This window comes from Pestalotiopsis fici (assembly GCF_000516985.1).
Source record: "Pestalotiopsis fici W106-1 unplaced genomic scaffold PFICI_Scf_1, whole genome shotgun sequence".
In the NCBI taxonomy this organism is placed as follows: domain Eukaryota; kingdom Fungi; phylum Ascomycota; class Sordariomycetes; order Amphisphaeriales; family Sporocadaceae; genus Pestalotiopsis; species Pestalotiopsis fici.
In genome coordinates, this window is record NW_006917091.1 from 6,000,045 (window position 1) to 6,019,749 (window position 19,705).

Below are 19,705 nucleotides of genomic sequence, written 5' to 3' on the forward strand. Positions count from 1 at the left end.
ACCAAGTGACCTATTGGGGAGATTCGTGATTCAAACATCTTCTCATTTTACCAAGGTGCTCACATCGATTCTCTCTGCGAATTAAATATAGTGCCTCTGAATGACTCAAGCTCCAGGTCTGTTTTCCGACTCAACGGCTACAAAAAACCTAAAAGCCGGAGCAAATCCCTTTTTTAAGATGACCATGTCCATGATCATACAATCAAACCTTGACGCCATAACCATTGGAGCGCTCTGATCATAAGTAGACCGAGCCGCTCCAATTCAAGAAAAGTGGTTTTTTTTGCCGGGAGGAAACACAACGCCCAACCCATTTGTGCAAGAAACTCCTCGTGAAGGAAAGTCGTTAGATTCTATGCTTTTCGCTCTCTGTGGGAATATGCCATTAGTATCGCAATTGACAAAACATCGACTTGACTCAAGGTCGAAAATTACTCACCAAGTCGAGAATACAGCATATACAGAGCCATTCTGTTACACTCCTCGGTACCAGTAATGGTAACCAGTCGCTCATTGCTATTGTCTTGCGGCTCGTTGATCTTGATGACACTTCCACTGATCTGTCGAATTTCGTTGATCTTCTGTCCACCCTTACCAATAATAGCGCCGACCATGTCATTAGGGATGTAGATCTGCTGAGTCATGGGAGCACCGGCCATACCGCCACCGTGCATGGGTTGCTGGCCCTGAGGTCCACCGTGGGCTTGAGGACCAGCGACATGACCACCCTGGTGCGGAGGCATGTGAGGTCCAGCACCGTAGCCACCGGCGGCTTGAGGAGCATAGTGCAAAGGTGCGCTGGCAGCAGGCTGCGGTACTGCGCCGTGGTACGGGGGCTGCTGTTGAGGATAAGGGTTGGGAGGCAAGTAGTGGTGGGATCTCGGATCGGGACGTCTGCCGTAGTTCTCCCGTTGTCCAAAGTTGCCTCCGGCTGGTTGAGGACAGTACGGCACTACCTGCATGCCGCCAGGTACAACACCAGCAGGGCCACCGCTGCGCGTTGCGTATGCCGACGCTGCGGGTCCACCGAAGCGCTCATTGAGCTGATCCAAGAGGGTACTTCCGACATAGTAGGTAGCAATGTGCACTGCATCGGCCACGCCCATGACTACTAGCGAGCGCTCAGAGGACAGGGGTAAGCACGAGTCCGAGGCGTTAAGTCTGGCACCCGAAGCCTCCTGAATTTCACGGATTCTCACACCACCCTTGCCGATAATAGATCCTATAAGCACGTGAGGAATCAGGAGACGGAGAGGGTACGTCTTGGACTGGGCTGTCGACGACTCTGTCAAAGGTTCATTGTTGAGGGTACGAATGATCAGACCAAAGGCCTACACATGTTAGAACGACCTCAACCTGCAAGAATATGTACGGGCTAGACAAACCTTGGCGACAGCATCTACAACTCCGCTAACAGTGAGGATACGCTCTACGGCGCCCTTTTGGTAATCACTGACGGTACACTTAGCGCCAGACTGCTTGCGAATGTTGCTGACATTTTCGCCTCCCTTGCCAATGATGGTTGCAGCCTCGGGGCTGGAAATCACAGCTCGAATGTGAATCCAAGCAGTCTCATCGTGAGTGTTGGTACTCGGCGGAATGGAAGCAGCAGTAGTGCTGGCGGCAGTGAGACCGCCAGGAGCCTTCAAATCATTGGCATCTGAAGCAGCGACCTCGCCGAGATCATCCTTGGACTCCGCCTCGGCCTTTTCTCCGTTGGTGTCTTCGGGCTTGAGAGGGGCTTCAGCCTCGGTGGGAGATGTGACGGGACGTTCTTCAACGTCTGATTTCTCCTCCTCTTCATGGCCGTTCTTGATAACCTTGTCGAGGGCAGGTCGCTTAGCTTCAGGCTGGTCATTCTTGGCCGAAGGCGATGAGGCATCCTCGAGAGGGCGCTTGGCCGGGTTGGTTGTATGAGATGGTGATGCAGACATGGTGTCGTGACTATTGTGTGGCTTTTCTTTTCTCTTTCTTGTTCACGCGGAATTGGCGAGTGAAACTTGCAATGTCGAATACGTTGATTCAATTATCGATTTCTATCTACACCTAAAGGGTTTTCGGAAGGAAAACGTGTAGGTGTAGTGGCTTCGGGACGGACACACACTCGGTGTGAGGGAGGGTCGGGAGATGAGGTCGGATTGAGACGTGGTCGAGTGAATGTGCAGGCTCGGTATATCGCAGGCAGTTGAAGTGCTGGTGATGTGATGCGATGCTACAACGATGGCCCTTGGGAGCTGTCGCGTAGGCTGGTAGGTGACTTGAGAAGCGGCGAAATGTGGCAATAGGAAGACTGTTTGCTACCCCAAAGCAGACTGGGTTGGAGGATGGTGAAAGTGAAGAAATGACACGGTGGTGGAGCAGAGTAGTGATGATATCTCGGAAAAACACGAGGCGGGATGAGATAGACACAGTCAGTCAGCGGTTCTTCAAACCTTTGCTCCGTCAAACGGGACCAGACAGCGGCGCGAAGTCGTCTTCTTTGAATGCCAGTTCCAAACAGCTACACCGCTTATTCCCTAGAATCTTTTTTGATAGCAGCAGGCCGCAGACGTGCAGGAAGAAGTTGAGGACTGATAGTTTGCGCGGGTGGCAGCTTCGATAGCTCCTTGTCCGATTCTTTGACCTCTGCCGGGGAAGCTCCAACTCTGGGAAAACCGAGAATTGGAAAAAAAAAATCGAGGGCGCGATGGGGGGTTAGGGTGGAGAGGGAAGAAAACCAAGATGCGAAGAGAATCACCCAGAGGAGAAGAAACCTTGGATGGGGGTTCCGAAATAGAAACAGAGATGAAGAAACCAAGCTGGGGAAGACGGGGTTTGCGAGAAGGATGAAGGGGATGTTGTCTCACGAAAGGTTGATGTGGACGAAGATCTACGCTCCACTCCTGCAGTCCAAGCGTTTGTGCCCAGGTGGTTTTAGGGCGCGGTCCAAGGAGTGGGGCAAGACACAGTGCGAAGATCTTGTGTTTCTAAATGCCGGATCGCCAAGGTGACCTTGCTTTTTGCACGGAATACGAGGGTCTAAAGGTTGTTTGTACGCGTCTGCAGGGGCGACTGTTACTGTGCCTACACTGTAAGCTTCGTCTCCTCTCCATTCCAATGTCACGATCTGTGCTGCAAGCCATTTCGGTGGGGGACTAATGACGAAACAGATACAGACATTGAGAATGTGAGTGTATGTATGAGCTGAATGGACCAATTGACAGAACGACAGATGACACTTGTTGCGCATTTCTCTTGAGGGGCCGCCAAAGGTTCATATGAATCCGAGAAATTCAGAGGTTACCGTGCCGTATATAGCCTGGTCAGACTCCAGGTCGCAAATTGGTAAGCTTGCTGGCGCTTCTTTGAAGCTATGAAGCGGGAGTGGCTCCCCCGGAGTAGTACCATAGTAATAACACCCTACCTACTACTACTTTAGCTACACAAGCATAAACCAACTGTGGACCATTGAGACCAACACAGACGCTGCGGGCCCTGCCGCGAAATACGAAAAGCTTCCGATATCCAAGAATCATTCTGGCGCGAATTTGCTGCTGTGCATTGGCACGTTTGAGATAAAGTCTTGCGGGCCAGTCCTGTGCCGTGATGGACTTTACTCAGGAGGATGGGCTGGACGCGCTCCACGCTCGTCGCGTCGAGCAGTCGCTGGCAGAACTACAGGCAACAGTCAGGGAGCACGAGTTAGCCTTGAGCAAGGTCGGTACTTTGCAATCTTCTTGATAATGTTCCCATTCATTTCAACAATTCTAATGGACCATAGCTGCGCGCATCAGCGTCCAATGGACCAAATCATGGCAACCGTCCAGAGGCCCCTTTGCAAATGGTAAAGGCGGCCTATGATGAGCTTGCAGCTCAGACGGCCTTTCTGCCTTTCCCCGAGTCCGTCTTGCCGGCTCTTATTGCACTGCGCAAGACCCATCAGACCGTCGAGGATACAAAGGCCTACCTTGAGTTCCACGGGGAAGAAGTAGAGAAGGCAAAGAAGCGGCTGCAAGCTGAGCAGTCAGCCTTACGGGATCAGCAGGTGCTCTCACAAAGTTTACACAATCGCATCCGGTCTCTACGCGACGGAGCGGAGAGTCGCATGGATATGGGCCCCGACGACATTGCACAAGAGCGCATTACCGAGCTGAAGCAGAGGAAGAAGAAATACACTAGGGAGACTTCGACCCTGCTCAAAGCATTGAAGAAGTTCATTGACGAGCATCTTGCAGCATCGTTGGCTGCAGAGGACTTGGGCGGTCCTGTAGTTGGTGACATGATGGACCTCGATGACGAAGATTTGGCTGCCGGCTTCAGTTCTCAGGGTCGACTGAAAAAGCCCAAGGCAAATCAGGATCAAGATAAGCGGCAACGGCGTATCGATGAGATTTGGGGCCAGAGCCAGGAACCGGTAGCGCAGTCCGAAGCAGAAGATCGAAAAGAGGCTGCCGCCGCGGGCGCGGAGATGCGAGACTTGACAGAGGCATTGCTCAACAAGCTTGTCGAGTCGGAAGGCGACAGCTCAGCAGCTTACATTATACTGCACAAAGAAACAGCAGCGGCACGTTTTTTGGTCAGGTCAAAAGTCGCACAGTTTCATCCTAGAGATTCGACCAAACTACGGCTCATCGACTTTGGCCGAGAGTTGGATGATTAACCATGGATAGATCCATGATAAATGGTATCATACTGGGAGAAATCACTTTTGTCCATCTTACCACATCAATGTCTCTCTATCATCTTTGACAGCCTGTCTTCATCGATTCGTGAGTCGTCTGAAATCCACAGATGTGCTTTCATCACTCTAAGCGGCCTTAAGGCTCATAAGTGTTTGATGCTGGTCCACAACTTTGTTTGGTTCTAGAACCCCCCGGGTGCCGGGATGCTGAAACCAAGACAATTGATGCGATGTTCATTTTTAGAACTGTCCTCTAAACAAAAGTATTTATCCCTGACTTTGAAACGCCCAGATGTGACGATGCTACCGGAATGTCTGTGACCTCCAAAAAACGAATTTCGATCAGCGCAACAGTGCATACATGGCTCATCCCTTTAAGCGAACACACAAAGATCATCAAGAGCAAGGTACAATATCGTCTTGCAACGTAGTGAATGACAAGGGTGGCTTTCCCACACATCCACAGAAAGTTGGAACTTAAAATAAGACGTTCAAAGTCAGTGAGCGGATATAAAAGCGGATGGAAGGGGGGCTTTTATGATATGGTCATAATACTAAAAAGAAGAATGCGAGAATGAGAGTTAGGACTTTGTGGGACATCTAATGCAATCGGCTCATGTTTCGGTGTATATTTTGAAAAGATCCCTATTAGCGGAGTATACTCTACTTTGATGTACTTTGGCCAAGAAATTTGAAAGGGCTATTACCGCCTACTTATTCCGTACATACTTTGTCATTTGAATCTTGAGAACAGCAAAACCAGAGAGAACCTCTGTCATTCGTTCGATTTGTAAAGCAAGAATCAATACAGAAAGCACAACTATATGAGATCTTGATCCATTTTTTTTGGTTTGCTTTTTCATTGTCGTATCTGCAGCCCAGATCACAAACACGCTCATGCACAGATCCCCACGGATCTCAGCAGCTGCGGCCCTCGCAGGGCGGCAGTTGGGTGTCGTTCCACCCACTACTCCCTTGCGGCAAAAACCATTTTACGCGTCTCCGTCGCGTCTCTCGCAACGCGGTGGGCAGCAGCAATTCTTCCCCCACTACCACCACCGCCAGACTTGCTCATCGTCACCAACACCAACCCGTCTTGCCATTGACATTTCCGGAGCGCAAAGCTGCCTTGTTCTCCTCCCCTTCACCTCGTTCCACCGCGCAATGAGCACCGTCCCCTCTGCCACCTCGCCCCCGACCTCGCCGCCCGCCAAGCGCCACAAGCCATCCAACTCGATTGCCGAGGCCGTCGCTACCACCACCACCACCGACAGCACTGACAACACCACTACAAGTAATACAATGGCCGACACGACAACAACAAGCAGCAACGGCACCACTGCCGCCACCGCCACCACCCTCGACCAAGCCCCTCCACTGCTGATCAAGAAGCTTTCGGAAACGGCCAAGCTGCCCCTCCGCGGCAACGAGTTTGCTGCGGGCTACGATATCTACGCCTCCCAGGATACGGTCATTCCCAAGCGAGGCAAGGGCCTTGTTGAGACTGATCTCTCCATTGCCGTGCCGGCTGGTACCTGTACGTTCTATTCTGCTGTCTTCGTGGGGAGTTTGTCGATTTCTACTCCCTCGTTTTCTCTTCAAGTTGAAGAGCAAAGATGGAATCCCAAAAAAAACCACCACAGTGAAACAAGTTTTCAAAGAAAAAAGCAGTCCAGCTAACGCAAAGCCTTCTTGAAAATTCTAGACGGCCGCATTGCCCCCCGCTCCGGCCTCGCCGTCAAGAACTTTATCGACACGGGCGCCGGCGTCATTGACGCCGACTACCGGGGCCCGGTCAAGGTGCTGCTGTTCAACCACAGCGACGAGGACTTTGAGGTCAAGGTGGGCCACCGCATTGCCCAGCTCATTATCGAGCGCATCTATCATCCCGAGATTCTCGAGGTGCAAGAGCTCTCGGAAACCGTCCGTGGTGCAGGCGGTTTTGGCAGCACCGGTATGTTTTAGATGGGGAGGGAGATAGAACGACTGATGAGAGGTGTCATTTGACTCTTGCAATGGATTGTGGATATAAGAGAGCAAATGCGTACCCATGTACAATAAATGAGAAGGCATGATTATAGTGTCACAGACGGCCATGGCATCAATATCTGGAAAAAGGACCAGGAAAAGAAGTTTTGGGGATCAAACAAAAAAACCACGATGCCCGTGGGTTTTGCCTACGACAAGAGCAATCATAGACAAGACAGGCGTCTCAGGTCTGAGAGACCAAAAATGACAAAGTTAGATAAAGACAAAAAGACAATATTTATATGCTCTGAAGCGCTCAATCGATCTTGTCTACGAATCCTACCATGTTTAGTAAAAGTTTAGGTAAATGATATGCCTTCTCCTTTTGTTTCTACATCTTTTCAGCCCTGTATTCGATATTCGGACTCCTCAGACAGCTCAGGTTTCTGACCAGCCTCAGCTCGGCAGCTCTGCTTCGGAGCAGATGCCTCTTCTTCTCCTCCTCTTCGGACGACAAAGTCGCGCCGCCCGCGGGCAAGCCATTGACAATGCCCGCCTGTGCCGTCTCGGTCGCCATACTCTCGCACGTCCGGCTCAGCACCTCGTGCATGCTGGCCAGGACCTTTTCGGCGGCCCGGGCGAGGGGCAGATCCAGCGGCGCCACCTCGTCGCCGCTCAGCCAGCTCGTCGTCGAGCTCAGCGCGCCGCCGGCATTGTGGACAACCTCGCGCATGCGCACCACCATGAGCGCGGCAAACATGTCGCCCGTGCCGCTAAAGTAGCACTCGAACACGGGGAAGTGGATCTTGAACAGCCGCGGCTTGCCCGTCGATGTCTTGGTCGAGCCCACGACCGACATGGTCCGCGAATTGGGCGAAGTCGTCTGCGAGTCGCTCAGGGGCAGGGAGACGGAGGTGATGACAATGTGCGGGATGTTGAATTTCGTGTGCAGAACCTCAATGGCCTGGCGAAGCGACGCGGAATCAGTAATCTTGACCTCGGAGAGTTGCCTGGCAAATCCACTTGTTTAGCTCTTGCGGTCAAAATGAACATTGAGGGAGGCAAGATTCCACTCACTCGGCCTCGAATTGATTTGGCAGGATCAGGTCGGCATGCTGGACCAAGCCCCTATACGCAGGCACGACGTCGTCGGCAACGTATAACTTGCCATTGTCCCCCATGACTGGGTCCAGAACCCAAAAGAAGCTTCCCGGTTTTGTTCTCGACTTTTCCTTGAGCTCCTTTGCAATGTTGCCCACGGCCTCGACGGCGGCCGCGCCCGGTACATAACCCGACAGCATCATGTCAAATTGGTCGAGGTATGACTGCTTGAGACCCTCCCACAGATCCGTTATCTCCTGCGCCGATACTCGTGTGCCCTTCCATTGTCTATATCCAGTATGGTTGCCTATGGGAAATGAATATCAGCAATGACCTAGGCTAGCAATGATGGCCAGCGCATCATGGGTGGTTTCTTACTGAATTGTACGGTATTTAGAGCCGAGACATCGCAGCCCATGGACTGAAGCACGAAGACGGCGATTTTGTTTCCGACATGTCTGCGCCTTCTGGTTAGCAGCTTGCGCGCCTAGATCACCTTTTGCCAGTAAGATTTGTTTTTGTAAAATGGGAACTCACCCGGATACGACCTTGAGATTTTGTTAGCTGGCTCTCGTGGAACGATATCAAGGCGACTGTCTCCCTACATGACTGGCTACAGCGAGGACGCTCGTCTCTGGCACTGGCGGTTCGGCGCTCATTCTCGATTAACCACTTGAGTGATGCTGTGATTGGCTGTTGTAAGGTACGGTTTGGTATCAACGGACGGATGGTTGCTTCTACAGGATAAGAAATACGTATAGTGCGGGAGACTAGAAAGCGGTTAAAAGTCTCGAAATTTGTATGAGTCTAATAAGATGGTAGCAGCAGTAGTATATGGAAGTGTGTGATTCTTTCTCTTGTTCTTCACGAGGGGTACAATGTACGAAAACACAAGACAGAATAAAATGACCACCGTTATCGCAAAACACCGCCGCAAGCCGTCAAGGAAACCGGACCATGGCCACGATCCAATGACTCGAAATTTCTCGCAGGGTCCTCCGATGCGACCGATCAATTGGTACCTTTTACACATCAGCAGCGTCAGCAACAACCCCGCCAGCCCCGCACTAGCCAATCTGAGATACGCGTCGCCCACAAAGACACGCGACGTCATGGGGGTTCAACTTTGTGCATATGTCGGGAGCGTGCCTGAAATTCAGTTGTCATTATTGTTTGTACTGTAGTATACGCCAGTGTCGCCGTCCATATCCATGCAAAGCTGTGGCTCGACTCGTGGAAGGCTGCTGCCACATTGACCCTCATTTAGGTAGCCCGTTATCGTCTACTCAGGAATTCCAATTGGCCTGCATATTGCTCGTAGACTCTGATGTCTTGCTCCGAATTGTAATTCAAAAGTATCCTGGCCAGATCCCCCATTTTGTGGTATCTCTCGTAAAGTGTCATTTTTATCAAAATATCTATTGCCGCCATCATCTTTACTCCTCATCACCAATCTGTACCATAGTGTTAGCAAATGGGAAGCTGCTAATACAAATCGATAAATGGGTGAAAAACGAACCTTTGGTGCCAGGTAGAAGCGTAGATAACTGGTACCAGCCAATCCGTACTCGACCAACAAGGGCACTTCATTAGAGAGGCAAACCTTGACTCTGTTCGACAGGGGCTGAGCTTTGCAGAAGTTTACGAGGTACTTGAGGGAGAAGGTCAGAGCTACGGGCTCGGTGAGCTCGATCTCAATGTTGTTCTCCTCCTTCTCAACGTCCTGGTTGCTGCGCAGGGTGACCGATCCGTTTCCAATGTCGCCGTTGGCGGAGAACTTGACACCATCCTTGGATGCTTCAATGGTCACTAGAAGATGGCATGTTAGCGAACTGGTAGAGGTCTGAATAGAGAAAACAAGGTAACAGAGAACTCACCAGACTCGGACATGGCCATCAAGTCGGTGCAAATCCTCTTGAATTCAGCGCTGGGCATGGAAATAGTGGCGGCGTATTCCGTCTCGGGAATGCCCAGGTGCTCCTGGTCAATGTCCATGAGCTTGAGGTCGTACTCGGAAATACGGTCGTTGTTGGAGCTCTCAAAGACGAGGTTGAGCGAGTCGGGGGCGTCGTCGGCCTTGAGGGTGAGGACATCCTCGTTCTGTGCGGCGCGCAGCACCTTGGTGAGGGAGACCAGGTTGACACCGAGGGCAATGTTGCGGTCGCAGCGGTACGGCGAGAAAGACTCGGCCTTGTACATCATGGAGACGAGGGCGACGTGCGAGTTGTCCATGGCCTGGAGCGCGAGACCAGAGTCATTGCAGTCAAAGTTGCAGTCCTGGACTAGGTCCTTGATGGCATCAACGACCTGAGTATCACGAGTTAGCTTCAAGTTCCCAGCCCATGTTGTTGATCCGTCCTTCTCACCTTCTTCAGGTCGTTAGCCTTTTCGAGTCTTGCCTCAAGCATCGTGGCGGTCTGTGGTTGTGATGGGGGATCTTTGGTTTGGAAAGGAAGTGCTTGAACAGAAAGAGTAGTACAAGACAAGCAACCGAGAGGCTAGACTGTCGAAGAGTGTTTTGGGGGCGAGGATGTTGAGTGTTTGGTAAATGGTGAAAGGATGAACAACAGCAGAACAGAGCAGAGGTTCAAGGCTTCAAAAGAAAGTGGGATGGAGCAACCCAACGCGTCGCGTTCGCGGCTTTAATTGAAGGCAGCTGGACGCGCAGCGCGCGCGGCTCTTTAGCGCAGATGCGGGTCGCAACAAATGCCAAAGCGATACCTAGCAGGCAGACACCATAGCGCCGCCTCACTTGGATGTCTAATCCTCTTTAAATATGGCTGGTACTTTCAAAAGCTGCTGTCATAATCTGTAGTGATGGTTTGATACATTAAAAGGCATGTAAGAAAGGATATATACACTTTGCCTCGGAAACAGGCAATGTAATTTGTACCTCCATCTATCCTGGTCCGACAGATATTCTGGAACAGTGTCTTTGAATATGACCCATTGGCGAACTATGCAGAAATGCATCACTTGCACAATCACATTGCCGCGGCAACTAGTATCTTCGTTAATTTCCTTCCCGTTTGGGAGTATTCTCATTCTCTATATATGCAGTTGGATGATATATACAATAATAACAACAAGGAGACATTACATTCAACGATTGTGATTTGCGGGCCGATCCCATCTCTGACAAAAAAAAAAACAAACAAAAAAAAAAAAAAGCCATGCTGACGCTGTCCCAACCTTACGCCGGCAGTCGAACACTGCAACCTTTATTTCCCGATATCTATACCAATGTGACGCCTATGCAACCCAGGCATGCCGATTTGTTCGATGGTTTTTGTGCCAGTACCGGAACTCCGCAAGTGAAAATAAATCCAAGTTATAAGAATAGCCGCTCTCCAGGCCCAGGCAATGATATCCTTTTCGATAATCTAGGGCCGACGGATTTGGGGCTTGGTAGAGGACCTGGGGCAATGATCGGCGAGGAGTCGCCGCCTTGGTTCGTATCCACGACCGTGTGTAGACCGCGGCTTTTGAGGACATCTCTGAGTTCACCCATAACATGACCCCTTTGCATGGCTGCCGCCCGTTCGGCTTCCCGGATCTTTCGTTCCTCGTGAGACCGCTGGATGCGCTCTGCTCGGGTCATCAAGCTCCTTGGTCTGGGGGTCGCGATGGCCTCGAAAGTCTCCATGACGAGCGGTTGCGGCTCGGGACTTTGTGGGCTCATGTTTTCAGGCGGTGCTTCACCTCCAGTGAGCTGGTCCCACGCTGACGCAACTCCGCCTTCACTTTCAGCCTCGCCGGTCTCTTCCAGTACTGCCTCCATGGATTTGTCGAGCCCTGGCGATAGTAGAGAGCTCATTGATGATACCCGGCGCTCATTTTTGTTGATTGACTTGGCTAGGCTCGACTTGCCAGATTGCCAAGCATCCATCAGATCTTCGATATCTTTCCCTATGCTTTCATAACGATCCATGAACATCTGGCCTAATTCCGATACGTCGTCGGCCGTGTCCAAGGTCTTTTTCGATTCTTCGAGTAACGAGTACATCTTTGCCTGGATGGTGCGAATACTCATGTTCATTCCGCCCACCTTGTCGATCTGGTGTTTCCATTTCAAGTGACGTGGACTTGTTGGACTCGTGCTTGTCCGATTGTCTCTCACCTCTGCGTCAAGTCAGCACACTTGCTTTGATGCCTACATCTTGCATTGAAACAAACCTCTATCTGGTACCAGGGCAGCCCGAAGGTTGCTGTAGGCTTTTTGCGTCACCTGGAGACACCTTTGGATGCCCTGCAATGCGGTTGTATATTGTACCAGCTCCGTTCTGCTGCCAGTCTTTTCGAGTGACATTAGTGTAATAAGAAACATTTTTCGCGCATCTCGAGACAGCTGGAGAGTTTCCCTCAACTGTGCCGTCTTCTGAGCATCTTCCGTGCTCAGGTTGACAAAGTGAACCATGTATTCATGGACCTTTTCCTTGTCACACTTGAAAGCCTCGTCGTATTCCTTGAGTTGCTTTTGGCTTGCGAAATCTCGAATCTCTTGCGCTGTTTGATAGTAAACTTCAATGACGTCCTGGAAACACTGGTTGAGCGAATGTCGGAGCTTTTGGCTCTTCAAAGCTTGACCATTATCATTATTCTCCAGACGACTCAGAGGAGGCAATGGTAAAGATCTGCTCGAATTAGTTAGATGATCAGGAGAAAATAGGATCAGCCTGTACTTACAATCTGTAACCGCGTGCAACAAGCTCAACCTCAAAGATAAAGCTCAAAGCCGAACTGGCCATGCTGTCATATTCGGAAGAGCTTCGCAAGAATCTCTTCAGCTCGCTCAAGGCTATTTCGTAGGTGTTCTTGGCCTGTTGTTGCCGCATATGTGTCCTCAAAGCCCATGCGAGCAGGCCCAAGGCTATCGTTACCACCACTAGACGTCTTGCTGATAGAATAAATGAGCCTCCTACGACAAACCATCGCATCAAACCCGCTATCGAAAACCCCAATGCTCCTGCGGCGAGGGCGCCATTCGGAGTCCACGAGGTAATGACTAGCTCCTGGCCATCGAGACGATCAAGCGCCTCTGTGGGCAAGGGCGCCGCAGATGCAGGTCCAAAGGCCGGGTGTTCGTTCAGTAGCGATGATGCGATAATGAGAAAGCTGAGTTCCTCGATGAAGCCTCGAGCATGCTTTGCGTGCGCAACCGAGTTGATCGCATTCTAGGGTAACGTTGAGTACAAGGGACGTCTCTCCAGCGCTTGAGGGGGGATTTGTGGCTTACTTTATAAGCACCCTGCAACTCCTTGAGCCGTATATTTTCCGCTATTTTCGACACTCCCTCCGCCAAGCCAACGTTGAGGGCGAGTCCCCTTGGTATCTTGCCCTTGAATCCTAGTCTCGGCGTCACGGGGCCTCTGGGAGCGAAATTCGGCCTTGGGCTCCCCGGGGGCGACGATGGCGGCGTCCCGACCGAACGGCGCCTGCCATCTTGACTACTCCGATCGGACTCGGTTTCTTGTCCCGTACCTGGGGGCAAAGTCAGTGAACATGTCCTTGTGCCAGCCATGCAGTGGCTCGGGGTTTGCGTCGCGGAGGAAATAAACCGGTCGTCTGGGAGCAGCAAGAGGGAGAGAGAGCAAGTGCGCCTACCTTCGCCTTCGTAGAGGTCTCTCTCTAGAGAGTCGTGAGGACCGCCGGGTTCGAAATGGTTCTCCATGAAATCGAGTGCGTCGCACAAGCGACGTTGACCATCCGCCGCAGTACTATAATATCACCCCTAAAGTACTCATGGGGGTGTTCTGGATTTTTTTTTATTTTCGCAAGTCGCAGTGGGTATCACGGGGCCATCGAGGTCGGGATCGTACAGTAAGCGAAGCGTTCTTTGGCGGTTGCGATGCAAGCGGGTGCAAGCATAAAAAGAGAAAGCAGAGGAGGGCCAAAGGCGAGGCTGGGTATCGTTGGTTGGTGCTTTGTCCTCTGTTCTGGCGGTCAAGATTGTTCACGGTCGAGATGGGTAAAGTATAATGGGGTCAAAGAATCAATCGAGCAGCAGCAACAATGTCGAGTCGGCAATGTAGCAATGGTGGCAGTTTGTTTTGAATACGTATGTAGTTCGCTTTTGACGGGCGCCAGGTAGCGAGATAAACATTAGATTGCGATAAGTGAGATCGTGGAGCGTCATGTGTTTCCTAATAAGCGAAAATGGTATTGTTAACTTCCGTTTAGGAGGCGGTTCATTAAACCATCCCCGAGTGTCCGACTTAGAAGATGGACTCCGTATAAAACAGGATCCCCATGACAGATCCAAGAGGCTAAGCATAAAGGCCAGGGTTCGTCATGGGTCTGGATGGGGAGGACATGAACCAAAAGACCCGATCCGCGTGCCATGGGAAATGGAGTTCTGCTTCTACGTCGAACATCTGCGGCTTGTCCAGTCATTGCCAGTGCGTCTTTCTCATCTTGAACTGCTCATCCCTGACGGCCATCGGCACCCCAACCCACCGTTCTTTGGCATTGCAGCCAATCAGACACGCATCTTCTTGACCATGCACGCTGTTTAAAGGACGCATCGTCTGAAGTTGCGGGCCGCTTAAAAAAGCGAACCAAAAAATTGCCCGCCGACCGACCAACCAATTCATTTTAAGCCGCTAAGCCCGCCCCCTGAATCTGTGCTTACGTTCACTGGAAGAGAAGCCGCGACACCGCTGAAAAGGAAGGGCAGGCCCACGATGGGGTCGTACAGCGCATTGTTCAGGCTGGGATCTGGCCCGATGCTCCCCACTCATTAGCACCTATTGTGCTGAGCAACATGCACTGGCGCAATTGGGGGGAGGACACGGAAACACTCTGGAAAACCATTGTGGAAGACGCCGTCCCTTCCTCCCCCCCAACGCTGACGTCTACTGCCGAACCAAGCTCCCAACCCAAAGCCTCAAGCTCCCTCCTACCAGCACCAACCAACCAACCGACCGACCGACCAACCACATCCACATCCACACTTCGTACTGCTCTCTAGCCTCGCTGGCCTCGCCTGGGCGCAATCAACCACAAGCGGATCTTTCGTGATCAAAGCACCTAAACACAGTAAATCAGCAATTTGCGAACAAGCCGACAGTTCATTCGCATGTTTCGCCTCCCGCTCCGTTTCGGATAAACTCGAGCAAACAAAGAGAGCGCCTTTTCTCCCCACCATTATTACTGTCATCAGCAACATGGCTACCGAACGCGAATTCCAGGTCTCGCCCATTGTGCCGGAATCGGTAATGCACAACACAAGGGTTAGCTATACTCTTTTCTTTTTCAATGCCTTCATCAATAGATACTTGGTCGCTCTTTGGTCTTGGATGGTCTCAAACAATATCGCTGACTTTCTCTCGCCCGTGTGAATTACAGGCATTGTCGAACGTCCAGAGCTTGACGGCTTCCATCTTTGGCGTGGCGGCGGGTATCCTGGGTCTCGAATCATACAACGGCTTCTTATTCTACCTCATCTTCTCCGTCTTGACTACGCTGCTCTTCTATACCGTGCGCGTTGCCCCGGCGTCGCTCAAGTCTGGTCTGGGCCCGTTGGACACGAGCAGGTATTTTCGGACACAGTACGAGTTTTGGTCGGGCGGCGTCTTTGGTGGGTTGGCTGGGTATATCTTGACGTGGACATTATTCTACGGTTTGGTGAGGGCGTGATTGGGGAAAAGAGAACTATCTATTGAAATATCCACGACAAATGGTGGCGTTTAGGGTATGACCGACATTGATTGATGCAAGAGCCAAGAAGAGCGAAATGTGCATTTATCAAAATCATAAAAAAGTAAAGATATACATATTGCCCGGTCCCTTGATGGACACGAGCTTCAGATATTCAGGCTTGGGGTCCTCCATCATATCCCCCCATCTCATACTCACTCGGCTATCTCTATCACATTGCCCACGAACCCTTCTAATCCCGAGCTCCCCTGCTTCCCGCCTTCCAGCAAAACGACGCGAGAGCCCAATTCTATCCATTCCCGATTTGTGAGAAGCTCCAAAGTGACAGCGTATTCGTTCTTTGTGGGAGCACTATCGGACTCTCCAAGTGATCGATCAAGCTCGATGCTGTCAGCCATGCTGAAGACATCGTCATGCTCTTCACTGTGTGCTTTTCGAGCTCCATTCTCGGGCAAATGTCGAATAACTTTCAGTATTCTTGCTGCAGCACGAACGGTGGCGACGTAGATATTAACAAGGTTGCCAACTGAGAGTTCGGTCACTCCTTCATCAGTGAATACTGCCCTCAGCCCTGAAGCTGCCTGCAAAGACAGGCCAGTGTCCAGCATGTGCTGACTAGGAATGGCGAGGATCTGGCCCTTGCGGATTGTTCCACCGGTTGACGGTTTCGTTCTTTCAAAAAGAGAGTCGGAGTCAGATGGCTCTTCCACGGGGTCATCAAATACGATTTGAACGGTTCCAGCTTGCCCGGCCTCCATTGTCCGGACTGGCAGTCGCAGGTTACGAATGTTGACAATGGTTGCATTGCGCCACTCGCCCTTGACATTGGAGGCGGATACTGCATTCTTGGATGCGAACCGTGCGAGTTCAGAAAACGATGGGTGGGATATGGACAAGCCGTCTCCCGGTGACGGATGATCGCGCGGAACGTGATTTCTGGCATCCTCGTCGTCGGCTGGAAATGGACCTAGGAGCACCTTGTCCCCAATGCGCAGCGTACCAAAACGGAGGTAGCCAGCAATCACAATGGCGCTTCTATCAGACGTATGGTTCGAAAGCTCATACTTGTCGTCAATATGGAACAGTGCAGCAGGCTGCTCTGGATTCAGGACCTGGGGAACAAAGTCTCTGGCAGTCGGTGCTGGAGGCATGGGCAGGCTATTCAAGAGAGCATGAATATGACCAATGCCCAGGCCCGTGACTGCGCTTGTAAGAACCAATGGGATGATTGAAAGATGATTGTTTGATTCCCCAATGCTCTTGATCACATCCTGCTCGATCTTGAGTTGGCTGGTTTCGGGAACTTCAAGCAAATCCCCGCCATCTGGTCGCGGAGGGATTATCAGCTTTGGAGCTCGACCTTTGGCTTTAATCTTGGTCAAAATAACGTTCAGAGTGCTCTTAAGCTTGTCTTTGGTTGTTGTATCATACTTGGTTATCAAGATAACCAAGGGGATTTCCAGCTGCAAACAAAGGTCCAGGTGAGCAATAGCAAGATCAAGTCCTCCATCTCCCAGGTCATCAGTGGTGCCTGATAACGAATGAGACCCGCGGCCAGTGCCCTCGTTTCCATTGGCAGTGATGCACAAGAATGTCCAGTGTGGCGCCCACCCAACGAGCCCACGTAATATGGTGCGTCGATATCGAAGATGGCCCGCCGAGTCCGAGAAGAACACAAGTCTTCCGTTCTCTGCATAGTCGTGTATGTCTGTCCAAGACTCGATATTTGTGCCAGCATAGTTGTAGATCTTTCCGTCCTTGTAGCCAATGAGTTCCTGGGCCACAGAGGAAGTTTGACCTGAGACAACTTCATGGCGGTGCTTCAAAAGGTTGATACGGCTGCTCCCTCGCCCGTTGTCTAATGTACCATTTGCCAGCGTGCCAAGCAGCGTAGTCTTGCCAGACGTTGTTGGTCCGGTCAACGAAACACGGAGCTGCTCGGTCCTAGACACATTGACTGCATTTAATGGGTCAGACTGCACCTGGGAGCTTGTGCCATCGCCATTGGATTCTTTTTGGGGCTCAAGAACTGGCATGATCAACGCTTCGGCAACCCAGAGATCGGCTTCACGGGAATCCATGGTTGACACGGTGTCGGCATGAGAGATTTCGGTCCACTGGCAGTTACCCACCATCTTCATCCGTTGAACTTCTACTCGACAGCCCAAGCTTGCCGCCATGATCTTGAGAGTCGACATACTTTCGTCCATCTCATCCTTGGTCAGCCCAACAAAGGTTCCATCGTCAGAAACGCCAATCTCATACAATGCACCATTTGATTCTTCAAGGCCCGGAAGCAGTTTTTGGGGGTTCTCCAATATAGACAGATCCACGTTATCAGTATCTTCGGGTAGTTTAGGCACCACCAGCTGTCTTCGTGCCTTTGCATGATAAGGAGCAGACTGCTGCAGCCTCCAGAGTAGCTGGGTTGTCAACTGCGAGAGGCGGTTCTGCCGCGTCTGGGTTGAGGTGGTCGGTGTGCTGCTCCCAGACTTGAGGGATACAACTGGGCGCGGCCGGGACTGCTGCGAGCCGACGACCCTAGTAGTAGTGCTCATCACATCATAGCGGCGACGCGGGCGCAACAGAAGATGCAGCTTGTACTCAATCGGCCCATCTTGCGGCTCGGCATCCAACCTGTCGACAGTGTCCTGGTTCTGATCAGAATCGCCGTCGTTGCTCGCCGAGCCCGAACGTTCGGCGCCACCATGCTTCTTTTCCGGGTCTTCGGGCAGCAGCCACGGCGAAGAAACCCGTGGTGGATTTGGATCAAAGGTGATTACGGAAGCCATGTTTCCCTAGCGTTGCAGACTGCCTCAATATATTCCTAATCGATATCGATACAGTGCGGTCAGTGTCATGATATGGAATCGCTGCTGTATCCTGGTGATCATTTCGAAGCTTGTCGAGCCACGGAAATGGAATATGCAAATATGAGATGTGATGCCTGGATGCAAACAGAGATCTCTTGGATTGATGCTGCTATGATTCAGATTCCATTCAAAGTGACAGCCCGAAAAGAAGAAGAGGCTCTTGAATATGTAACGAAGAAGTAGCAGGGCAGTGCAGCAGGGGGGCGACGAAGAGTCACTCGGGAACGAGAACGAATTTAGTACAGCGAATTGAGTCAAAGATTCATGAATTGATGGGTATCAATCATCCTTGCATTCGGACCAACGATGCAGGGAAAATTGTATTGAATAGAATGTCCGATTGTTTCACACCTGAGTGTTCATAAATAGGACGGAGGTATTGAGGTTGCAGTTGACAGCAACGTAACGATGCAGTGCCCAATCGCTTTGATCAGGCCAGATCAGACAACCTGAAGTTCCAATACGAAGGGGGTTCGTTCGCTGGTGACGAGACGGAGACTAAGCACGGCCCCGGACGTGGGTGCTAGCCGGTCACGGCGGTCAGGACTCTCGACATCCGTCTCTAAAACTAATTGTCATCAGGTCACGCCTGAAGATTTTACCCAAGAACCTGAATGTTTCCAGCTCAAGTAAATCTTGAATTGAGTTCTTGTCGGAGTCATTCTATATTGCAAGGCATGCAGGATTCAGGTAATCGCCAGATTGATGGGTGGTGTCTTTTTCCTAGTCCGTCGTCGCTTGTCTGTAAGCTTATAGAAGAGAAAATGTTCAATCATACCTGGTTCATACAGAGTAGTCGTAAGAACATGCGGCCGAACACAAAGAAAATACGTAGATTCACATGCGCATGTGTTGCCAATGCTCTAAATATAAGTTGAATACTGCTTGACAGACTTGCATTGATATGAAAACCTGCACTCGCCACCCTAGGTACCTATTCACCTACCTTTCTACTAATGAACCAGCGATCAGCTCGTGTTCTGCCCAGAGTCATTGAACTCCTGTATGTACGCTGGGATGTACCTACCTCGTAAGGTACGAACAGCTGGTGCGATGGGGCTGAGCTCACCGCAGCAGTGGCAGCTTTTTGCGCCTATCCTGGAGCCTGGGCGCCGTTCGTGTAGGTTAATGAAAAGTAATTGTTGATTGCGTTAAAGGTAGTAAAGTAGTAGCCAGATGATGTATTGCGATCGGTTGCCATTTAATTTAGATCACTGAGGAGTGCCGCCAGTGACTACATTGTAAGAAGCCATTGATTGTTCCTCCATTCAATCTATTTCTTGATGCAACCAAACCAAACCGAACCAAACCACCCCCCTGAAAGCGCCATACATTACTGACTGACGAAGCGCTCGAGGCTCAGTGCATCAGACCTCCCATACACTTTGACTACTACAAGGCAACCTTTTAGCCCCTCCATACAAACAAACCCAAGCGACCTAGC

At 51.1% G+C, this 19,705-nt stretch overlaps 8 protein-coding genes across 8 annotated transcripts; 3 read left to right on the forward strand and 5 right to left on the reverse strand.

The window, feature by feature from the left end:
• Positions 1-431: 431 nt before the first annotated feature.
• On the reverse strand, positions 432-1,934 carry PFICI_01764 (uncharacterized protein; the record flags this gene model as incomplete). The annotated part of the gene is made up of 2 exons (XM_007830345.1): positions 432-1,331; positions 1,386-1,934. 2 exons carry the CDS (start codon positions 1,932-1,934, stop codon positions 432-434), a joined length of 1,449 nt encoding a protein of 482 aa, XP_007828536.1.
• Positions 1,935-3,585: 1,651 nt separating this feature from the next.
• PFICI_01765 (uncharacterized protein) lies at positions 3,586-4,639 on the forward strand (the record flags this gene model as incomplete). Its single annotated transcript, XM_007830346.1, has 2 exons — positions 3,586-3,696; positions 3,761-4,639. 2 exons carry the CDS (start codon positions 3,586-3,588, stop codon positions 4,637-4,639), a joined length of 990 nt encoding a protein of 329 aa, XP_007828537.1.
• Positions 4,640-5,557: 918 nt separating this feature from the next.
• PFICI_01766 (uncharacterized protein) lies at positions 5,558-6,625 on the forward strand (the record flags this gene model as incomplete). The annotated part of the gene is made up of 2 exons (XM_007830347.1): positions 5,558-6,197; positions 6,366-6,625. The coding sequence occupies 2 exons, from the start codon at positions 5,558-5,560 to the stop codon at positions 6,623-6,625; spliced, it is 900 nt and encodes a 299-aa protein (XP_007828538.1).
• A 394-nt stretch (positions 6,626-7,019) lies between these two features.
• Positions 7,020-8,388, reverse strand: PFICI_01767 (uncharacterized protein; the record flags this gene model as incomplete). The annotated part of the gene is made up of 5 exons (XM_007830348.1): positions 7,020-7,638; positions 7,706-8,036; positions 8,108-8,187; positions 8,267-8,277; positions 8,335-8,388. 5 exons carry the CDS (start codon positions 8,386-8,388, stop codon positions 7,020-7,022), a joined length of 1,095 nt encoding a protein of 364 aa, XP_007828539.1.
• Positions 8,389-9,165: 777 nt separating this feature from the next.
• On the reverse strand, positions 9,166-10,137 carry PFICI_01768 (Proliferating cell nuclear antigen; the record flags this gene model as incomplete). The annotated part of the gene is made up of 4 exons (XM_007830349.1): positions 9,166-9,183; positions 9,249-9,538; positions 9,607-10,036; positions 10,096-10,137. The coding sequence occupies 4 exons, from the start codon at positions 10,135-10,137 to the stop codon at positions 9,166-9,168; spliced, it is 780 nt and encodes a 259-aa protein (XP_007828540.1).
• A 923-nt stretch (positions 10,138-11,060) lies between these two features.
• On the reverse strand, positions 11,061-13,400 carry PFICI_01769 (uncharacterized protein; the record flags this gene model as incomplete). The annotated part of the gene is made up of 5 exons (XM_007830350.1): positions 11,061-11,851; positions 11,906-12,363; positions 12,416-12,903; positions 12,966-13,210; positions 13,334-13,400. The coding sequence occupies 5 exons, from the start codon at positions 13,398-13,400 to the stop codon at positions 11,061-11,063; spliced, it is 2,049 nt and encodes a 682-aa protein (XP_007828541.1).
• A 1,495-nt stretch (positions 13,401-14,895) lies between these two features.
• PFICI_01770 (uncharacterized protein) lies at positions 14,896-15,367 on the forward strand (the record flags this gene model as incomplete). Its single annotated transcript, XM_007830351.1, has 2 exons — positions 14,896-14,961; positions 15,077-15,367. 2 exons carry the CDS (start codon positions 14,896-14,898, stop codon positions 15,365-15,367), a joined length of 357 nt encoding a protein of 118 aa, XP_007828542.1.
• A 215-nt stretch (positions 15,368-15,582) lies between these two features.
• Positions 15,583-18,180, reverse strand: PFICI_01771 (uncharacterized protein; the record flags this gene model as incomplete). The annotated part of the gene is made up of 1 exon (XM_007830352.1): positions 15,583-18,180. The coding sequence occupies one exon, from the start codon at positions 18,178-18,180 to the stop codon at positions 15,583-15,585; it is 2,598 nt and encodes an 865-aa protein (XP_007828543.1).
• Positions 18,181-19,705: the final 1,525 nt, after the last annotated feature.